General features: G+C 39.5%; 2 protein-coding genes across 3 annotated transcripts in view; both read right to left on the bottom strand.

Moving 5' to 3' along the window:
- The window catches only part of adipor2 (adiponectin receptor 2), a 29,206-nt gene extending 15,401 nt beyond the window's left edge, over positions 1-13,805 (bottom strand). The window contains exons 1-2 of the mRNA XM_084407370.1: positions 13,667-13,805; positions 3,067-3,350 (exon numbers count right to left, since the gene is read on the bottom strand). Coding sequence (XP_084263496.1) covers positions 3,067-3,114 — 48 coding nt within the window. The 5' untranslated portion in view covers positions 3,115-3,350; positions 13,667-13,805. The remainder of the gene's footprint in view (positions 1-3,066; positions 3,351-13,666) is intronic.
- A 3,949-nt stretch (positions 13,806-17,754) lies between these two features.
- The window catches only part of wnt5b (wingless-type MMTV integration site family, member 5b), a gene marked incomplete at its 5' end in the record, with an annotated part of 75,240 nt that continues 70,812 nt past the window's right edge, over positions 17,755-22,182 (bottom strand). For both annotated transcript variants that reach the window (XM_084407458.1, XM_084407457.1), the window contains one exon: positions 17,755-19,595. In XM_084407458.1, coding sequence (XP_084263584.1) covers positions 19,137-19,595 — 459 coding nt within the window. In that variant the 3' untranslated portion in view covers positions 17,755-19,136. The remainder of the gene's footprint in view (positions 19,596-22,182) is intronic.

The raw sequence follows: 22,182 nt of genomic DNA, 5'->3' as shown, positions 1-22,182 counted from the left end.
TTGCCGCCAGAGGGGGCGTAGTTCTGCGAAAACTCAGACTCTCGCGCAATGCACCTTTAAATACAAATATTTTTATTTAGGAACTCAATAGTTTGGGAATGTCTACAAATTTCCAAGCCCATGGCTTCCAGACATTAAGGCTTTAATTGAGATCATTTTTACTAATGCACTCCTTCACATTGGTTTCTTTAGAAATGACCCACTGCAATAAGGCAGTGTCGTTGATGGTGAAATGAATTACGTGTCTCTGATTAGAGAGAAGAACAAGCGGTACCACAGAAAAACCACAACCTGGAAAGCACCAGGGGAAGTTCTGACTTCATGGGGAGACTAGTTATCAGGGTCAGTCATCTGAAGAGTTAACTGTTTATAGTTCACCAGATGGAGGAATGCAAACTATGTCATGAAGACACATATGACATAAATCACAAACGAGTGATTACAGTGATAGATGTTTAACTCTATCCTACTTCCATTAATAGAAAAAAAAAAAAAATCTAACAGTTTTCCAAATCAACAGAATTAAGTAGTTCCTGGTTAAAAATTTACCTTGTGGAGCCGATAGAACCAAAGAGCATAACGCAAACAGATGGCATCAACCCCCTTTCAATTAATGCAACTAACATAATGCACTGTAGCTTTAAATCAGACTTAAATCATCTATCCTAGCATCTTTCGGCCTTGCATGAAAGCAGGTGTGTTTGGCAGTTGTTCTTTGACCTATAACAAAGTTAACAGGTGTAATTGTACTAGTGCAGTGAGCTTCAGCGTATGCTTTGCTAAGCAGAAAAGACAGGCTCAACATATGGTCCACTGCATTCAGTGATAAACCAATGTTTTTCAGCAGCAAGTCAAAATGTAAACCATATAAGGAACATCAAATATTTCTTTAGGGTATAGTAATGGGCCACACACGCGAGTTTTTAACACCATGCCAGCTTCTTCGGCTATTTTCCTGGTGAAAAGTACGATATTTAAGACACATTTTTCTTAAAATCCCATTTTTAAATACTTATCCCACCCGAAGATTCATCTGATTGGTCCAGTAAGGCCAAATACGTTCCTCTAGCGCATTTTTACATTAACCAATATATATATATTTTGTATAATTGTCCAGATGGCGCTTAAGAATGCATTCTGTGTGAACAACTAAGACCAAAAAAACATGATAACTTTATGCACAAAGGTGTAAAATCTACACCTGGTTATGAACATATAAAAATTAGCGTAGAAATAATGCTCACTCAGAAATTTATTGTAAATTACAAAGAAAAAACTGCAACTAGAAATTCTAAAATAGTATTTTCTTGTAAAAACATACTCCAATAATCAGTTTTATTTACAACTTTACAACAAAATAATTTTTTACAGTGTGTGAACGTGGACAATTATGCCACACTCAGGGGAAAATAGCTGATTCTCATTTTCCAGGTATGCTCGCACGCCACAGTCTCTCCTGTGTATAGGTCGATGTTTAATCAAACCCTCATTACATTGAACAACGATTTCTCTTAGTTGCACAAAAAGGGGAGTCCAAAATAGTGTTTGCACTATGAGACACAAAAATGTAACCTCGTCTACCAGAAACATGATGCAAAATAAACAGAACAGTGTCTATTACTGTGTCCTGAGGCCTGTTTAAAGTTTCATCAGCTTGGCCTTGTTGTCGTGGATCAACCTTAACCCAAAAAGCCAGTGGGGCGTCTGCTCCCTTCTGTGGATGGGATAGTTTTACACCTGCCCTGTCTGACCACACCACAGCCTGGTAGCCAACCACCACGTGGCTCACAATGACGGACACAAATGTTGTCAGAGTCAGATTACACAATACACAACCATTGTGCAAGTTTCTGTTGAATACCGGGTACATGCAAATAACAGAGGGCGACAGCTCCGGCATGCAAATACAAAAAGAGTCCTCTCTAAACCTGCAAACACTGTTACAGCTATCTGCGTATCAGTGTAATGTAGCTGATAAGATGCAGCTGTAGACGTGGATAAGAATTATTCAAAACCGAGCAAATAATATAAACAAGCAACATCAAAATAAATGAACAGGAAAACATCAACTCGTGCAGTTTAATGTAACCGTCTTTTTCTCCCCAAGCACATTTCTCTCGACAATCTTCTAAACCCGTACACACTCCTCTGAGAGTAACAGACTCTCTGTCTATATTGGACTGTGATAAGTAATTATAGCTCACAGAAACAAATAGCACACAGGTACATGATCCCTATGCCGTTCTCCTATACACTACACCTCAAATAATGAATCTGCTGGTCTCTGGGGCCATAATGGCCTACAGATGCAAATTAGACTGTGTGCAGTCATTGTACAGCATTCATTAATAGTTCATTAGCTTTTATTAACAGTCCATTGAGTTCTCAAGTGAGTGCACTTATCGTATTGATTGAGAATTATTTATACGCAACCAGTATAAGCTACTTGTGATCCCACACTTCTAAATACATGCACTTTAATGTGGCTGAAATGCAGGTTTCACATCCTTTGACGTAGATGAGTGCAGTCCGCAGTTTATAAACCTTTATGAAACTGAAAGTTTGAGGTCTAAAATCTGTTATGAAACATACAAACACCTGTGACTGCACTTTAAAATTAATTCTTAATATGCCATATTGCTACAAACCATTAAAATGATTAGGTAGGCTAATGAACTGCATTACTTGTCAGCGGAATTGCTTATTACTTTTAATATATAAATTATTGAACATTAGTGTTTTGGATCATACTCCTGGAAAACACTAAAATCTGTGTGTTCGTGATTTTACCAAGGCTAAGGGAGTTTTATGCACTCCACTTTGCATTGTGCCTAACAACACCCCTTAATTGACATAGAAATCACAGTAATGCACTGCCTCTCGTAGCTTTTTGTTTTGTTATACTACCAATACAAACAGGATGGTAGCCATTTAGTTGTAGTCATCGTTTTTTATATCAATGCCAATATCTAGGAGCAGGGTGGTTGGCGAAGTCTAAGTCTAATAAAAGCTGATACATCAGTTTATCATTAATATATAGCAGTGGCCTCTGTGTGCTGCACTCACCCTGTTCTGTGAGGGGTCGTCTGATCTGTGATCTGTACTAGGACTCATGGTGTCCTGGTCATCGGAGGTCGATGTGTGGGTGGGGTCGGTATCGCTGCTGGTGCAGACTCTGTGTCTCAAGACAAAGGCGGCGCCCTTGTCCTCCCTCACCTCCCCCCTGTCCAGCTTGCTTCCTGTTGCTTCTGCTCTTTCAATACCACTGGACCACACTGGACCGAGAGGACGCTTGACTCCAAAACTGTCCTCCGTGGATTCACAGCAGAACACGAGACTCACTGCTGGACCTGGTGAAGACATAAGAATTTGAAATAACATTAAATATCTAAGTGGGGGATTTTTACACTACCGTTCAAAAGTTCAGGGACTCTCAAAGAGAGTTTTCTTTTTATCTCACGGACCACAAACTTTTAAACCATAGTGTACATAAGCCCATGTTTATCATCATGCTTGCGTACTGAAGAGCTCACTATTTGAACTAAAGTTATGCATCTGGTTAATTACATAAACTAACCTCTCGATGGGCTTACTCTAGATAGAGTAAGATCTCAATAACACTGCAAAAAATTCATAAATCCTGTTTCACAACACATTTTGAAATCAACGATTCTGCCTTTTAGTATATAATGGGGTTGGTCAAAAACGTCTCTGCAAGAACCGATAAAACCTTAATCCAAGCTAAAAATGCAATACTTTCATCCGACTACCACAATCAGATGTTGCAACCCCTGCGGTCCTGCCAGGGTACTCGCGCCGGCGCCACGCAAGCACACTTGAGTTTAAACCGGTCACCTGAGGTTCAGTGTCACTACATATCTGAAGCCGTGCCAGAAAGCTAATTTAGATCCCAAAGCTTAAGCATTATATGATAAAGGGAATGTTTTAACAAGGCCAGGCGTGATCTCTAAGCAATCTGCATACACATTCTGAGGAAATAGAGATTAGCTTGGTTACATCTACATCTACAGCATTTAACCAAAAATCAGCCCTCTCTTTCAAACTCTCTCTGCCAGTCTGAAGTGCGTTTAATTTGAGTTGATCTCAGCTGCAAGCCTTGAACAGTCTGCCAAGCTCACAGAAGCAAGAGGCTTCACAGTCACAGCTGTGAAACTGACAGCATCCGTCTGCTTAGAGTTTCACTCCTTTTGTAAATGAAAAGTGTGGCAACAGCAGTCTGTTCACAAGCCATGAAATCAGATTCAGCTAGAAACTCTAATTGCACGGTGGTCCGTGTCCAGTTTGGTAAAAACATGAAGATGCCCCTTTCTTCTCAAGTTCGGCACTCTCTGGTGTCACATCAACTGCTTCGGTATCATGTGACACAGTAGGAGTGTGAAACTGACCCCTCTCGCTCCCATGGACTACTGCGCACTTTTGTGCCTGAGGAGAAAACTGATACAAATAGTTTGAATGTCTCCATACAACCATCTATCCATAGGGTGGGGAGGAGGAGCCGACAAGTCATTATCGGTTAATTATCAGCTCATTCATTATGTTCACTTAATAAATGCCTGTTCAACGGCTCTGGTCTCATTTAACTCCCACATGAGTGTCATATTCGCATGCAATCCTACAGCTGTCGAGACTCGAAAGTGAACAAAATCAATGTATCATGTTATCTTACTTTGTTTTTTTGTAGTCTAAATGTCCAAAACTGATGTTTAGACCTGCATACAAGGGGTTTGGAATGAGATTAAAGTGATTTAGAAATTTGTATGAACAGTCTTAACAATTCATCGGAGTTCTGAAATGATTTTATCACTTGCAAAATTATATTGCAGCCAGTCAGTCCTAAAGTCTGGATATGAAAAAGCAGATTTGTTGACTGTGTTGCACAAAAATCCAATTATTCCTGGGAACAAAGTTTACACAGAAATCGGTGACAATATTCATGAGCAAAATACACTTCCAGAGAGGCAGGTAGTCAATTTCCATTGTGTAGCTAAGACTTTTCCCGCAGAAACAAAACAGAGAAAGAAATCAATTGAAACACCAGTCAGCAAAAGTGCTTACCAGAGAATACAGGGAAAAAGGAAATGACATTTGAAATTGATTTTCGTTTGCCATTCAAACAGCTGACCAACATCTGACTTTTCTGTGTTTTCAGCTCTAAAAATGGTCACAGTTCGAGAATGTCAGCAATTCCATATCAGCAAAGACAAGTTTCTTTTTCTCGAAGGAAGGCAGTCTTCACACTCTGCTTTGGACCGGCAAGAACTGTCAAAACGCACCAGAGAAGTGTCACTTATTCATGACACCAGACCTTAAACTACATCTCGCTTTCTAGAAATCTTAGATCCAGTGTAGATTCTACAGAACCTAAAAGGCATGTGTCCATCCTCACTGACTCTTGGAAAGCTCTCTAGAAAAGGGGACAGCCCAATAGACTTTATGCGCCAGAGAAACAAGCACATTTTGTGCTGTAGATCTATATATTTCTATGGCATTGCTGTCGAAGAGTAATCAGCAGGTGAAGTGGATTTACTTATTGAACAAAAGTTATCATGAGCGTTGTAATGTCTGGACTCTGGAGCATAAACATCAGTAGACCGGAAAGAGTTTAAAACAAGCGGTTAGGTCATAAATCAGTAAGATCTTAACTTCTTGCTGTGAAAATACAAACATAACACAACAAGTGCAGAACTGAAAAGGGACAGGCTACAAAAGGTCTATAGCATAGACTGTAAAAAAAAAAAAGATGGACGACGCCCCTTCTCTCTCTTCCATTGGTGAGAACTGAAGCCGCCAGTGTCCCGATATGGCGCTGACATCTTGGGACTTGAGTCTGCGCAGTAGCGATCTCGGGACCAGACCTGCGCAGTAGTGAGCAGGAAGTAAAGCCGCGAAATCAACGCTCCGCCCTCACTCTCGCAGAATGCACTCTCCCTGCACTTTTTTTAAGTGGCCTATGTCTGCTCCGTTCCTCTCCAATTTTGATGTCTGTTGCTTACAAGAGGCTTGTTCAAATAAAGTAAATACAATCTCCTCAGTCCTCCGAAGATCCCGAAAAAAAGTCTGTTGGTGCTTCAGTGACTACTTCGGTCAGAGAACCTGTCAATCACAGCTGTCAATCATGACGTTACACCACCGTTTTTACAGCATCACGTAACTATTATTTATTATTTAACTTATTTTTGAAACAAACACTTGAACTTACATCGGCGTGATAAAAACGACAGCAAATGACAGAAACCACCTTTGGAAAAAATATATTTGAAGTGTAATTTAATAGTTTAGTTGGTCTCACGTCCCGTTGAATAACACGGGGAGGCGGGGCTTATGACCTATACTAGGACCAGTCACCGGGGGGGGGCGATCGAGACGCTTTGGCTTCACTTTTCAGGGCTTGTGCTGCACGCTTGGTCTATAGTAAGATGCAAAAAGAAGAATAGTAAACAGAGCTTGCAGGACTACAATAGTAAGTTATGTGTCGCAGGTCTCAATGTCCATGTCCACTTGATGTACTTTGTGACATCAGCCATTGTGTGAGCATGAAGGAAATGAGTCACTATTACACTGGAAGGTATGAGAGACTAAGACAGAAACCTACAGATACACAAGCACTTGGCTGCCAGACATGTCGCACACTACATCATCACATGTGCCACTTATGACTAACTAAATTGGACAGAGAAATGCTTGCATTACGCTCGACTCGTGAAATGCTATAGCCTACTGGATCCACCTCTCGGTTTACAGAAGGTCGCGCACACACAGAAATTCAAAGTAGAAGTGGTGATTCATAGAATTGCAGCAGAGAATATGGTTTGGCAGTAGATGAACCTCAAGGAACACCACAGAGCTTTGCCAACCGTGAGAATCACGTATATGATGATAACATGCATGTGACTCATAATCTGTGTAGAGACGGCTTCTGAGAATTGCATTTGTTTATTAATAATACTACATATTACATTTATGTTTATAATATCTCACACATTGGGTTTTCGACGTGTTTCATGGGGACATTCCATAGACATAATGATTTTTAAACAGTACAAATTGTACATATCTGTCTCAACTCTAACCCAACCTAAATTTTTACATTTTCACTTTATAAGTGGTTTTCCTCAAGGGGAGCGCACACACACTAGAGGTCTGCACGGGCTTTAAACTGAAGCCCGAACCCGGCCCGTACCCGCGATCATTTAACCCGACCCGACCCGACCCGACAATAACATTTACATGTTAAGCCCGAACCCGACCCGAACCCGAGGTCCACTCTATTTCTCACAGCAAATAAATACCATTTTATATCAAATTCAAACTCGGTAGGCAGCTGACAGAATTTATTTTCTTTGGCGTGCAGGTGAATCCCAAAATATTAGCGAGAAGAAACCGCTCTGGATGAAATGTGAATTTTTAAACAAATTAAATGAACAACAGCAATACCTTATATATGGATCTGTCTGTGAAACAACCGCTGACTTAAACCTTGTTTATACTTTCGCCTGGCACCGGAGCGCGAGCCTCAGCTGACTGCGCGCGCACCTCCCCAAACAGACGAGGCATTTATAGGCTACTTGACGCAACTGTTTTGTTTTAGACTGAACACCAGACCATACAACTGATTTAACTGGGTGCCGGTGTGATGAGATGTACTAATATCCGTCTGCTCGGGCAGATTCGGCTCAAAGTCGTGCATCTTCGGATGCGGAGGCGCGCGCGCTGTTACAATGACGTAATTTTGCCGCGCGCGCGCCTCCGAATCCGAAGATGCACGACTATGAGCCGAATCTGCCCGAGCAGACGGATATTACTTTTTTATTACCTTCGCGCTCATGCGGACGCGTCGAGTATAAACAAGGTTTTACAGCTCAGCCACTTGTTTTTTCATAATTTTTTGCAAGTAGTAGATCTTGGTTTACATTTGGACTTTGGATGTGATCTTAGGCTTGAAAAGGTTGGTGACCACTGCATAACGCAAACCCAGTCAAACGTTTGACTGCAGTATCTTCTATTCTATGCGTTTTATAATCCGGTGCGCCCTATATGAAAACAGTTCTAAAAGAGGCCATTCATTGAAGGTGCGCCTTATAATCCGGTGTGCCTTATAGTGCGGAAAATACGGTATGTAGGCTATGTATATATATCAAATTTGAGAGAGAGAGCCTGTCTGTGGTCTGTGTAGCCTATGCATTGCACACATTGCACATCTGCTCACGCAACTTTCTCTCTCTCGTGTGCCGGTCACCACAACACAGCAAGCAGGCAAAGCACACGACACGCAAACTATATAGGCTATAGCCTATTTAGTTTTTCTTAGTTACAAACCCGAACCCGACCCGAACCCGAGGCTGTTCAATAAACATTAACCCGAACCCGACCCGAAACCCGCACATTTTTCGGGACCCGTCGGGCTCGGGTCGGGTAGCAGACCTCTAACACACACACACCAAAGTCAATGATTGACTTTGGTGTGTGTGTGTGCGCTCCCCTTGAGGAAAACCGATTAAATCGGTTCTCATAATCTAAAATTTTTAACAGAACATGCTTTCATCTGAAAACCTGAAAAATATGGGTCCAAATTTAATCAATGTATTAAATTTAAAATGAACTGCACTCAAACAGCTGTTTTCTCACTTCAATGAGAATATTACTTAAATTTAATTAATTATAAATGTTAAATATTACTTAATTTAACACATATATATATATATATATATATATATATATATATATATATATATATATATATATATATATATATATATATATATATATGAGAGAACAAACAAATCTTTATAATTTTAATATACCACACAACAGAAATGTACGTTGTGTTCAGTGACACCCTGCAGCCATATTCAAAAACTAGACCACACTGGAGCTAAAACTAACATGTTGCTACAAGACACATAAATAAATACACAGCTGCAACATCTGATTATCATTTTCCTGAGGATTATAGACCAAAAAAAAAAAAAAAGTATAAACCAAAACAAGTGATAGAACGGAGAAACCCAAACAAAAGCATTTGTTGGAGCCAGCAGTTGGGGGTGTGTGTGTGTCATGTGACAGTGTAAGAGAGAGAACGGAGAGCTTAGGGGGTGTGCCGTCTGTTGGTCATGAGACCAGGGCTAAACACCAGTCTGTCAGAGAGTGAAGAGGAAAATATATATAGCTCAATGCAAAACTGAACGCGTTTATGTGAATACATGCCAGGACAGATATTTGGAAATCTGTGTGTGAGAACTGGATCGCATGCGGCCTTTAGGTGGCTGTCTGTTTGGCGCCTCAGGTGTCCTCAGTGCAAATAATGCTTTGAGATCTTTTTCCGTGGCTTATTGCGCTTAATAACACACACACACACACACACACACACACACACACACACACACACACGAGAAAGAACATGTTATAGACATTCATCCGAGTTAAAACATATAAAATCCACTTCAGCCCCTAATGCTATATCAGACCAAAATATTTTGGGTTTCAGCCGAGAATTTTTTATGCATCACTATCTGACACTGAATAATAATAGCAACAAGTCATGACGCAGAAAGAGGTTAACCTGTCCTTCACACCACACCATGTGCCACAGTCATACCAGACTGTCAAATGCTTCATTTGCTTTGACACAGGCCCAGCTCATGTGCAAACCAGTGTGACCAAGGTCAAACTGAGAACTTTGCCTAAACCTCCAATTCACACTGGTGTCACAATGAATAAACTAAGGCAAAATGACATGGATTACCGAGCAGCTTTCCAGTATATTATCTACACAAACAGGATGAGCCAGAGGAGACTGTCGTCTTGGCAACGTCATCCCACCTTGTTGAGATTATGGGAAGTGAGGAATGACATGTTGATGTGCTGAACAGCGCATCGGATTTTGGTTTTAAACAGTTTATGGCCTCATACCGACTACATGGCATTTAAAAGATGTTTGCTTTGTCGATCAGTGCCACACAATCAGCCTCACTGATAAGGTGTCTTTCCACACTGCAGAGGCCCACGACTCCTGCTGACACTGTAATAGAGACGGACTGGTAATCGGTCTGACCGACATGAACACTTTCCCCTTAATAGGTTATTAGTTAATATGTTATTGGTGTATAGCAATAAATTGCATAGCAAAATAAACCGCATGCAACACCACCAAAAAACAGTTTTAAATGGCAAAATAAATTATAATAGGTCAGTCTCTACACGGGACCACTGTCTGGTATTTAGGCATGCACCAGTCAAACAGCCATAAATCAGAACCGGACGGTTTTTATTTTATTTTGGCCGATCTACATGCATGTAGCATTTTTATTTGGATCCTGGATCGTGATGCAATGGTCGCCTCTAATTTTAAATGGCTGCAGATATTGTTTAAAGGGATACTCCACTTTTTTTGGAAATAGGCTCATTTTACAACTCCCCCAGAGTTAAACAGTTGAGTTTTACCGTTTTCGAATCCATTAAGCCGATCTCCGGGTCTGGCGGTACCACTTTTAGCATAGCTTAGCATAATGAATTGAACCGGACAAGACCATTAGCATCTCTCTCAAAAAAATGAACAAAGAGTTTCGATATTTTTCCTATTTAAAACTTGACTCTTCTGTAGTTACATCGTGTACTAAGACCGACGGAAAATGAAAAGTTGCGATTTTCTAGGCTGATATGGCTAGGAACTATACTCTCATTCCTGCGTAATAATCAAGAAACTTTGCTGCCGTACCATGAGTGCAGCAGGCGTAATGATATGACGCAGCGCATGCCGCCTGATAATAGGCTACTGAGCTGGGGACTATTATCAGGTGCTGCATCATATCATTACGCCTGCTGGACTCATGGTACGGCAGCAAAGTTTCTTGATTATTACGCAGGAATGAGAGTATAGTTCCTAGCCATATCATCAATTGGAATCTGCCATGAAAAATCGTGTACGGTGCATCCCTACTGGTTTTGTTCTATATACATTTTTACAAAGCATTTTAAATGTGCGAATGTCAAACTACATCACATTATCTGTCTAAACAGCTGCGACTTCTTTAAGTTTCAAAATATCACAATCTTATTCCTAAATGAAACCGATTCGCCCGTGCCTATTAAAACCTTTGTCAAAAATCACTCAAATCTGCGTTTGCGCTGACCGAGAGAGAGCAGTTGTCATGTAGAAGTATGAAACAGCCTTTTCAACCACATAGTTTCAACCACATAGTTAGAGAAATTATTATTTCTCTTACATAAATTCAAAATATCAAATACGTCCTGGGATAAAAGTTTATAGTTCGGATATAAACACTTTTGGCAACTTGACGCTTAAAAAAAGATTGTATAAATTACACTATTAGACCACTAGGTGGCAACAAGCGACTGTTAAAATAAATAATGTATTCGTCATTGAATCATTTATTCAACAGATTTGTTCAAAAACGCCGTTCATCCAATAATGAAACAAGTGAAATATTTACGAGTCATTGAATCATTAATTCAAACAGATTTTTTTTTATTTTTTATAATTCATTCAAAATAACTAAACATTTTAAATAGACTGTCTGCCACAATTAACATTTTGTCAATGTTGTGTGTTCAGAATCGTGCAGTGTAATCTCCTCCAGTGAACCCTACCTCTTTTCCATTCATATCTCTGTCCATATTTAAAACTTAAGTTAGGTGCACGGACGTAACATGCAGTGATTGGCAATGAGACGACAGTAAAGAGTGCTTTTCACTTGCCTGATGCACAGACAGGCAAAGTCAATTTGAAATGGCAAGTGTTTGGTCTAAGATGCTTAACTGATGGCAGGCAGCTTTGACAAGCACAGGCTCTATTTATAGCTGATGTGACACTATTTGGGTGCCCTTGCCAACAACCAAAAAAAAAAAGCAAATGCTCTTTGTAGTAGTAGAGATCCCTACGCTATCTTTAGCATTCATCCATGCATGAACTTTGCTTTGGGAGCGGAGCTGTCAGTTATGTGAAAGTACAACTGGCTTGGGGCAAGACTTCAGTCCCATGATAAGATAACCAATTTATTTTAAGATGACTACCTGTCCTGGAACACACATTAAAAGTGTGACAAACTTACTACAAAAAATACAGATAGTTAGGGAGATGTATTAAAATAGCGCTGGTTGCAACTATAGAGATAAAAAAAATTTTTTTATGACCAATACAATACAAACAACATTATGTTTAAGCGTCCATTAATGTACATGCACTCATTTTTTTATACAATAATAACTCGATGATTATTTCACTACAACAATAAAAACATGCATTTAGAACTTATTATGAGAAAGTTGTTTTGTGAACAAGACTCTCTTTAATTTGCTTTTATGACAAATTGTAAAGCAATTGCTATATCACTTGAAAACAATATGTGGTTACTTAAAAATTTGAGAAATTATTCAAACAATACAAGTAACTGGTGTTTAGACACTCACCAAACCCGGAAATATTAAAACAATAATCATATAACCAATTGAAGTTGAAAATGACAAATATCAGTTTGAGTGCATACAATTTGATTGGTCAAACCAATTAATAACCATCTATACGAGCCAGCATCTGACTGGATGGCAATATGACATTTAAGAGGATCTGAAATAGTGAAGTGGACTGAAGGAGCTTATCCTCCTAAAAATGTTTAAAATAAATAAATAAAGAAGAACTGTATGTACTCATGGCACGGGACGCAGGGGAAAACTAGGTCAGAAACACCAGGGGTGATGATGACAAGTCAATAAGATAAGCAGTGAGCTGTCAAAACACTTTCACACTTTGATGCTTAACATTAGACATCATCTGCCATGATTTTTATAAATTTTTTCCTCTACCAGTAAGTTATACCAAAAATGCATCCACTAAAGTCCATCATTATTTGACCTCTCCCAGTTTTATCCAGTTAATTAAAAAAGTAAGCTAAACCAAAAAGTACAATCCAGTCATCATTTACTCACCCTCATGTTCCAAACTCATATGACTTTCTGTAAAAACACAAACGTAGATCTCTGGCAGGATGACAGCAGTAGTTACTCACAATTCGCTTTCTTTGTGTTGGTAAAAAAAACATATAGCGATTGAGATCGTCATCCAGCATAACATATTTGTGCAAAAACATGTGGACGAGTCGTAACAGAATATTACAATTTGGTGAACGGTCCCTTTAAATTGAAGCGGTTTTGTTTACAAACCCAAACAAAAACATCTTCTATTGTCATCTCTCTAGTAAAAACGTGAAACTCGACCAGAACTGTCTACGAGCATACAAAAATGAGGATAATACAAGGCAGAAAGATGAAAACTCCAAACAAAAGCCCCATTAGTGGTCACACTCACCTCTCAAAGACTGACACAAACAAGTCTGAAAGTGACTAATGCACGGGATCTAGACTACGTACTTCTATCTCCTCGCGTTCGTCGCGCTCTTTGTAAGCTTTAAGACGCGTTCATGGTCATTTTACGGTCTGTTGAATAATTTAAATTCAAATTCCTCTTAAGAAAAAGCTTAAAAACAACAGAAGAACCGTTTCAGGCAACGTAGCAACGAGAGCTAGTCGGCTAGCAATACTGACACAAACAACTTAATTAGCGCAAACATAGAGTCAGAACACCTTCAGATATATTCTAACAACTACATGTGGATGTCAGATTTTTGCTCACCTGTTTATGTAAGCGACGGGCGGTTGTCCTTCAAGAGTGTTTTTGTCGGAGTGGAGCTGCCGTTCCAGAAGACTGACTGACTGACTCGAGACGAGCTGGCTGGATTTTCTGGATATCGTTGCGTTTCAATGTGACGTACCTCGCGTGAGGAAGAGAGGCCAATCAGAACACGCCCATGTGGTCTCGTGATCGAGTTTCAGGATTACGGGTTTGACGGGATTTGTAGTCCGCAGATGACTTGTTTGTGGGATTCGTGCTTGATGTTTTATATTTATTTTATTTTTTATGTTCACACTCACAGTATTGTTTTTTTATATATATAAAATGTTATTTTATGTTTAAATATGAACTATTTTAATAATAACTTATGTTCATTAAAATAAGACATTCATTCACAACCATTTGGATATTGTAATTTGAAGATATAAACAAATATTAATAAGACTGGGGGGGGGGGATCAAATGTAAAAAGTTTACAAATCTATAACTGGAATAGTTGAATGTGAATATTATCAATGTTGCCTATAGACTAATGGTTACAATACTGCTGTCATAAATTATTGCACAGGTTCAAATATTTGCAATAAAGTAAGTTGGGATATGCAGTGACATCTCTCTTATCAGTTATTCAGATATGATATCAGTGCTAACAGCTTCAGTTGTGCAATGTTGGAAGGTAGCCTACTTGATGATAATGATGTAATCAATGGCAAACGTTACAAATCAAATGCACTGTGATCCATATTGTGAAAGTATTACTGGGCTTTAGCAATCATCATGAAGCAAGACTTAAGTCTGTATGTTGGTTACAAGACTATGTCTGTATGTTATCCCCCCCCCCCCCCCCCAGTGTGTGTGTGTATATGTATATGTATATGTGTGTGTGTGTGTGTGTGTGTGTGTGTGTGTGTGTGTGTGTGTGTGTGTGTGTGTGTGTGTGTGTGTGTGTGTGTGTGTGTGTGTGTGTGTGTGTGTGTGTGTGTGTGTGTGTGTGTGTATGTATATATACATACATACACACAAAAGCAATTGTGAAATATTTTTACAATTAAAAATATTTTTTTCTATTTGAATATATTTTAAAATGCAATTTATTCCTGTGATCAAAGCTGAATTTTCAGCATCATTACTCCAGTCATTTTCACATGATCTTTCAGAAATCATTCTGATATGCTGATTTTCTGCTCAAGAAAATTTATTATTATTATCAATGTTGAAAAACAGTTGTGTACATTTTTTTTTTGTCCAGGATTCTTTGATTAACAAAGTTCAAAAGAACAGCATTCATCTGAAATATGAAAGCTTTTGTAGCATTATAAATGTCTTCACTGCAAACTTTTGATTAATTTAATGCATCCTTGATGAATAAAAGTATTAATTAAAAAAAAAGAAATTCTTACTGACCCCACAACTTTGAACAGTAGTGTATGTTGCTGGATCAAATACATGCAGCCTTAGTGAGCAGAAGAGACTTCTTGTGAAAAATTTAGGACATCTTTTGAATTGTATAGTGTATATATATATATATATATATATATATATATATATATATATAATGCAAACTTTAAGCTCTATTTTCAATAGTGGTCTCAGGCTGTATGTGGTTAGATATTTTGTTTCCTGTGGTGGTTTGACCTACATGAGCTTTCTGGAGAATTTCCAGTCTAAACAGCTCAGGTCATGGTTTGTCCTTTGACCATACAAACCCAATGAGATCCCAAAGAAGTGGAACATAAGCCTGTGTGCTCCAGCCCAATATTAAATGAAGCTGATAGCCATCCAAAAAAAAACTAACAAAAACAAAAACTCTCACCTAATTGCAAAACAGATATTAGATGCATGCAGACAGATCCCCACCTGTCAATACTTATTGTTCCTGATATTGAGCCAGAGTCACTGGAAACTCTCCCAACCTGCACACGGTTCACAAGTAGTTTGTGCCAGTGTGTCTGTCTACTAATTGCATAACAAAACAAGAGAACTGATCTACTAATCATGCGGTGGGAACTGCACTCATCAACAGCAGTGAAACTAATCTGGACCAGTGTAAAAGAGGGTGTGAGCCAAAGGAACTGAAATCTGAATTGAGATGTTTGTGTTTGGTTTAGGTTTAAAGAAAAGCAAGTGCCACCCCACCCAGCGACTCTCCAAAAAAGACCAGTTGAGCAACTTTGACATACATTATTTTGTGGTTCCTGCCTTGCAAGAATATTGGAGTGAGTGTAAAGGTTGCATTATATATAGGCCTAGTTTAGCTTACAACACATACCAAAAATGCTTGATGTAGTCCGTATCAGTAGAATAGATAATATATGCATCATTTTTATGACTTATGCACATATTACTTTATCCCTTCTCCGCACATTTTGTGTGTCTCTCTTATCTGACACGCTCAGTTCAGGGGTGGGTGTGCTACGTGTGCTACGAAGTGCACTTAAAAGGGTATTTCACCGACTTAAGGGAGATTTCAAACCGAAGCAGGTGTGTTTGTATGGGGCTGTTCACAGGTGTAAAGCGCGTGAGACGCAACACTTACAAGTCAACTATCATGATTACGGGTTAAATAAGATAAAAAGATATAGTAATATTTAAATTAACCAAATCACGTTCATTTTCATATCGCAACAAATTTATCATTCAGTTTAGGGCTTTTGAATTTGACATTGGAATTTATATTATAATTATTTACAGAAGAACATTGTGGCATCAAACCTTAAAGGGATACTCCACTTTAAAAGGATACTCACCCTCATGTTGTTTCAATCCTTTATGAATTTCTTTCTTCTGCTGAGCAGAAAGTTATATTTAGAAGAATATCAGTAACCAGACCGTTCCTGGTCTCATTGACTTCTATAGTATATTTTTTTCCTACTATGGAAGTCAATGAGACCAGAAACTGTCTGGTTACTGACATTCTTCTAAATATCTTCCTTTCTGTTCAGCAGAAGAAAGAAATTCATACAGGTTTGAAACAACATGAGGGTGAGTATATGATGACAGAATTTTCATTTTAAAGTGGACTATCCCTTTAAACTCCTCTAATATGCCTGACTTGTGTTTTGTCTGTGTTTGATGTCATTGCAGGGTGTTGCGAATGAATGCATTTGGTCAAGTGAAGTGAACTTCAACAGATAGCCCGTGCTCAGGGAGTAGGGCGCAGTGAACACTGCATAGGGACCCAGTCAGTTGGAACGCACCTGAGTTCATGGAGCTCATCTGAGTCAGGTGTGTCGGATAAGAGATGGACCGGAGGACCGGAATTAGAAACCCCGGCTTTAAGCAATACCTAACCCTGGTTATAAATCTGATGCATTAAAGGAGAACTCCGGTCAATTTTAACATTGAGCTAATTTTTTTGTACATTTGGAGTGCTGTCAGTACAGAGAACAACGACAAAAATCGGTGTTTCCTACACCGTGTTATCCTCTTTTTAAAATTTGCACCCTGTTGACTTCAATGGGGCAAGTTTTAAACCTGCTTTTAGCCTCTTAACATCCTTGATGTGTCATTCATTACAAGTGCACAGGTCATGTGAGTGATTCCTTCGGAGTGAACGCGGGTGAATCTGACTGCAGTAGATGTGAAAGATATTAATAGAAATTATGTTTATTCAGCCAGCGCACATACCTGTGTTTACATCCTGTTTTCGGTCAAAGTCCACAGTAGTCGATTGTCGAGTACTGTGGACTTCGACCGAAAACAGGATGTAAATACATGTGCGCTGGCTGAATAAACATCATTTTTTATATATTTCTTTCACATCTACTGCAGTCAGATTCACCCGCGTTCACTCAGAAGGAGTCACTCACATGACCTGTGCACTTGTAATGACACATCAAGGATGTTAAGAGGCTAAAAGCAGGTTTAAAACTTGCCCCATTGAAGTCAACAGGGTGCAAATTTTAAAAAGAGGATAACACGGTGTAGGCAACACCGATTTTTGTCGTTGTTCTCTGTACTGACAGCACTCCAAATGTACAAAAAAATGAGCTCAATGTTAAAATTGACCGGAGTTCTCCTTTAAGTCATTACACAAAGCAAACAGAACGAACACAGAGAGCAAAACAGAAATAAAGCAGCTAAGTAGGTAATAATAATCACTATTCATATTTTTAATATTACTGGTTTGAATGAGGGGGAATACACACAACATGAATATGATCACAGGGCAGCAAAAAACTGTGGAGTGACGTGTCAAAGAGATTGTAAGTGTTATTTGCATATATGACTGACTGTTATTTACAAGTGTAGTTTTCCTCCAAAACAAAAGATCTCATTGTCATGTTCCACGGCCTGACAGACAGTGGGAGAGTTCGGCTACGATCACCCGTTCCATCCAGTGGCCAGTAATATCTTCTCTGCTAGCATATAAATCCCCAGTAAAAAGCTTCTTTATCAAAAAAAAAATAAAAATAATAATCAGAACAATACATATGATGTATAAAATGAGAAGCAATTAATAAAATATAATCTGAACCACTAGTATTTGGTTACAATAATAGTTTTTTTTGCAGTCCTTATGTAGCCTTGATTTTTTTTTTTCTTCTTCTTCCTATTTTCAGTTACCAGACACACATTCATTACTGTGAGGCTTTAAACCGTTTCAACCAACAATGACAAAAGACAGTGACAGAACAAACACAATATTCTCTGCTCTAAATTAGATGGAACTCCCAGATATGGCGTACAGAAGACCCTGAAATGCATCAAACGGGCTTTTGAAAGCCTACAACAGCGATTTTGTAAGAATAAAGGGGAGTTTTGTGTGTGTGCATGTGTCGCTTGATGCTCCGATCCAGGCGAAAGTGTTCAGTCCTACTCCTTCCTGGTTTCATCTTTCACACGTCTCTCCAGGTTTCTTGTGTGAAGGGTAACAGGCAGCATTCTGTTCTTGTCACATCTCAAAGATTATCATGACATCATGGAACACAATGTCCAATAATTCCGCCTTTCTCTGACTCAAGGTTCTTAAGAGCTCTAATATGGGCAAGGTTGGAGTGTGTTTGTGGAGGTGCGCTCAGGAATCAGCGGCGAATCGAAGGTCTGGGAAAAGGCGATGGGTGATGCGCCCTGTTGTTCTCCGTCCTCTTTCTGCATCTCTACCTTTTCTTGATCCCTCTAGAGTCTCTAAAAGAGTTTGTAGGCTCTTCCTTTTAGAACAAGCAAAGAGTACGCGCCTCTCTGAATTCAAAGACGGAGAGAGAACAACAGCTCGAGTCAGAATGCATCACACCGGTGCCTCCTTTTCATCAATGACGTCCAACTTTTGATTCTTGAGTCAGAAAAGGTCATTAAATTACTATCAACGGCACACGTACACTTACTTATATACTTTAATTTGTTGCTATTTAATATATCATTTTACATTTCATTATCTCTAAGTTCCCCCTCTGGGTCCGTTAAGGGTCCCGTTCTTCTCCCGCTAATTGCTCAGTGCCTCTCCGGGGCGTCTGTCCCGTTCCCTAGGCTGCTACTTGCACACGAACTCGTCTACGAGCGACGTGCAGCGTTTGCACTTGACGTAGCAGCACCAGTGGAACTTGCAGTGGCAACGCTCATGTTTGTAGGACTTGAACTGGTCGTAGCCGCGACCGCAGCACATGAGCTCGCAGCCGTCCATGCCCTCCGAGGTCTTGTTGCACAGGCGGCCCTGGGTGCCCAGAGAGCCGGTGGTCTCGTTCCGCAGGCAGTAGTCCGGGCTGGGGTCCGTGTAGACCAGGTCCTCGCTCGTCGGGGGGTTGAAGCGGTTGTTGACCAGCTCCAGCTTGCCCCGTCGGCTGATGCGCATGGCGGCGGCGCTGTCGTACTTCTCCTTCAGGAACTCTCCCACGCGACGGAAGTCGGCCAGCTGGAGCCAACAGGTTTTCAGACTGCATGAGCCGGAGACTCCGTGACACTTGCATGCGACGTTGGCCAGATTGTACACTGCCTGTGAGTGGAGAAAGAAACGTGGAGAACTGCTGTGAGAATATGACAATGTAACTTGAAACAAAAGAATTAACCAAACGTATCTCCAGCACCAAAACGTTCCCAGTCAAGATATGCTTGTACAACTTATGGGAAATATTATCAGACTGGTGACATCTACTGTTGTTGGTCATACAAACAAGCACTTAAGGAATAGGAATACCTTGTTTTTCAAACTGGTCAGCTGGGTAAAAATGATCTAACAGGTAATCAATGATCTTGTCGAAATTGTAAGGACAATTTGTGATAGTTGGGAATTTTAAGTAGGAATGGGTTGAAAATGACAGATTAATCGATAATACTTTGCCATGCATGCCATAATTTACCCAACAACGTGTTTACGAATTTATGTCTGTCTTGAAGTTTACTGTATAATTAATGGTATAAAAATGATATAATTACCAGCTATTAATACAATTTTATTTATTTATAAAAAATAAAAATATATTTTTTTTTGTGAAATTTTTAAAAATTATATGAAAAGATAGGGGAAAATAATGTGAGAATGTGTGAAATAATACTAATAATAATACTAAATACTATTTTGTAAAAAGAAATTATAAAAATAAACAGTATAAAAAATATTAAACAATAAAATGTTAAATGTAATATTTAAAATTAGTGGGTATGTGAAAAATTTAATTAAATAAATCATATTTTAAACATTATTTTAAAACAAAATTAAACAATAAAAGTTCAAATTAAAATGATAAATTAAAATTTGATAAAAAAATTGAGGCCAATGAAACTGGTTTAGTGCAACAGAGAGCTAAGTGCTACAAACATGAATAATAGTTATGCTATTACTTTTATTTTTTATGGGATTGGAAGCAATCACCTATTCTCGGCAAAAGCACTTTTTTAAAACTTTTTTTAAAATTATTTTTCATTAGGGTACACAGCCACAGCCATAGTTCTATAATAAGCTGCAAAATAAGCCCTGGTGGAACAACAGCTCCCTCTAGAGGCCAAATGAGTTCAGTGCACCAGCCTGTTTGAAGTTGAAGGGGCCTCCAGAGGCCTTTGAGTTTTACGGTCCCTTTACAAACAGAGAGCCGCAGTGAGAGCGTTTGGAGAACAATGGGATGAATAGTCATTCTGTTCTAGAACACACAGAGAGCCCCGCGTCCACTGACGGCAGACTTCCTGCTGATTAAATTCAACGAAACCCCCAGCTGAATCAATAAAGAAACGCTCGACATATTGTCCTACTAAACCAACGGCTGTTCTTCCCTTTCCTTTTTAATTATTTAACGCGTAACATTAACAGACTATCACTTTTTCATTAACCACCCACAACAGGGCGTCCCAAATACGTTTCATACAAGTGCGTCGCGTTTCGCCCGACAAACACAAAAACAAGGTAATGAGTGCAATCTCTTTTCCACGTCTTGGCTCGATCAAGGTTGGGTATGCGCCTCGGTATGTGACGTGTCTTGTTTGCTGTGTCTTTTGTGTCTGTTTAGTGTCCTGAACGAGGGAACATTAAAGACATTTCTCTTTCTGTTTCTCTGTCATTTAAGACCCAGCAGTGCTCCTCCCTTTAACACCTCACGTGAGAACATTTAACGGTCGTCTTTGAGGATGTGCTGCCCCGACTCTTCAACCCCCCTCCGGTGGCAGCTGTTTAAGCCCCCTTCCTTTTACCTGCTCGCACACAGACATTAAGGGGAGTTCCAACACCTTTCAAGTCTCTGTCATCACCGGCCCAACCTGCATACCTGTCTGCAATCCAGAAACAACACACACACACACACACACTTTCCCACACAGCAGCGGCCCACATCACGCAAGCCATTCTCGGCTATTTACTATCTTGCGTGTCAAGCTGCAGTTCCGCTACCTCATCTAAATGATCTCACACAAAAGGGTTTTTGAGCATTTCTATGCAACATGTGCGCCCAACTGAAACTGCGTTCACATAAAGGCGGCCATTTCTCTCTTTTATTCGTCCTCACTTTCATCTATCTCCTTTTCGCGCCCCTCCTTTTCACTCTCTGTCTCTCTTTTTTCTCTTTTCGACCCAAGTGACCAAGGTGTGATGGATAGACAGGCTCATCGGTGCGTGGAAAGGACACGCATGCGGTGCTGTGCACAATGGAGCGCGCTCAGACGGGTCAGGGTCACTGCTGGGCGGGGTCGGGGCGGAGCAAGGAGACGGCAAACAACCATCCCTGGAGGTGTAGAGATAAGAGACGCGGGAATCTGAAGTAAACAAATACAAATCTTTCTGAGCTATGCTACGGAAATGTAGCAGTTTTCAAGGCCACAACAATGTATCTGTGATTAATGAGTCTTTTTAAAACATCTGTATATATGTGTGTATTTTTTTTTTTTTACATTAGGTTTAATCAGCTCCATGTTGGGGACAAAACTGGGGACCATTTCTGGCAAAACCTTAGTTTGGGGCATTCTCAGTAGTAGAAAATGATTAATTACGCATTTATCATATATATATATATATATATACACCCACACAAATATTTATAAATTACAATTACATTTTTAAGTAAAATGTAAAAAAGGACTTATTTTTTATTCTTTATTAT

Source organism: Rutilus rutilus, assembly GCF_951802725.1.
Source record: "Rutilus rutilus genome assembly, chromosome: 4".
NCBI classification, from domain to species: domain Eukaryota; kingdom Metazoa; phylum Chordata; class Actinopteri; order Cypriniformes; family Leuciscidae; genus Rutilus; species Rutilus rutilus.
The sequence above is the reverse complement of the archived record's forward strand: the minus strand, read 5'-3'. Positions and strand labels throughout refer to the sequence as shown.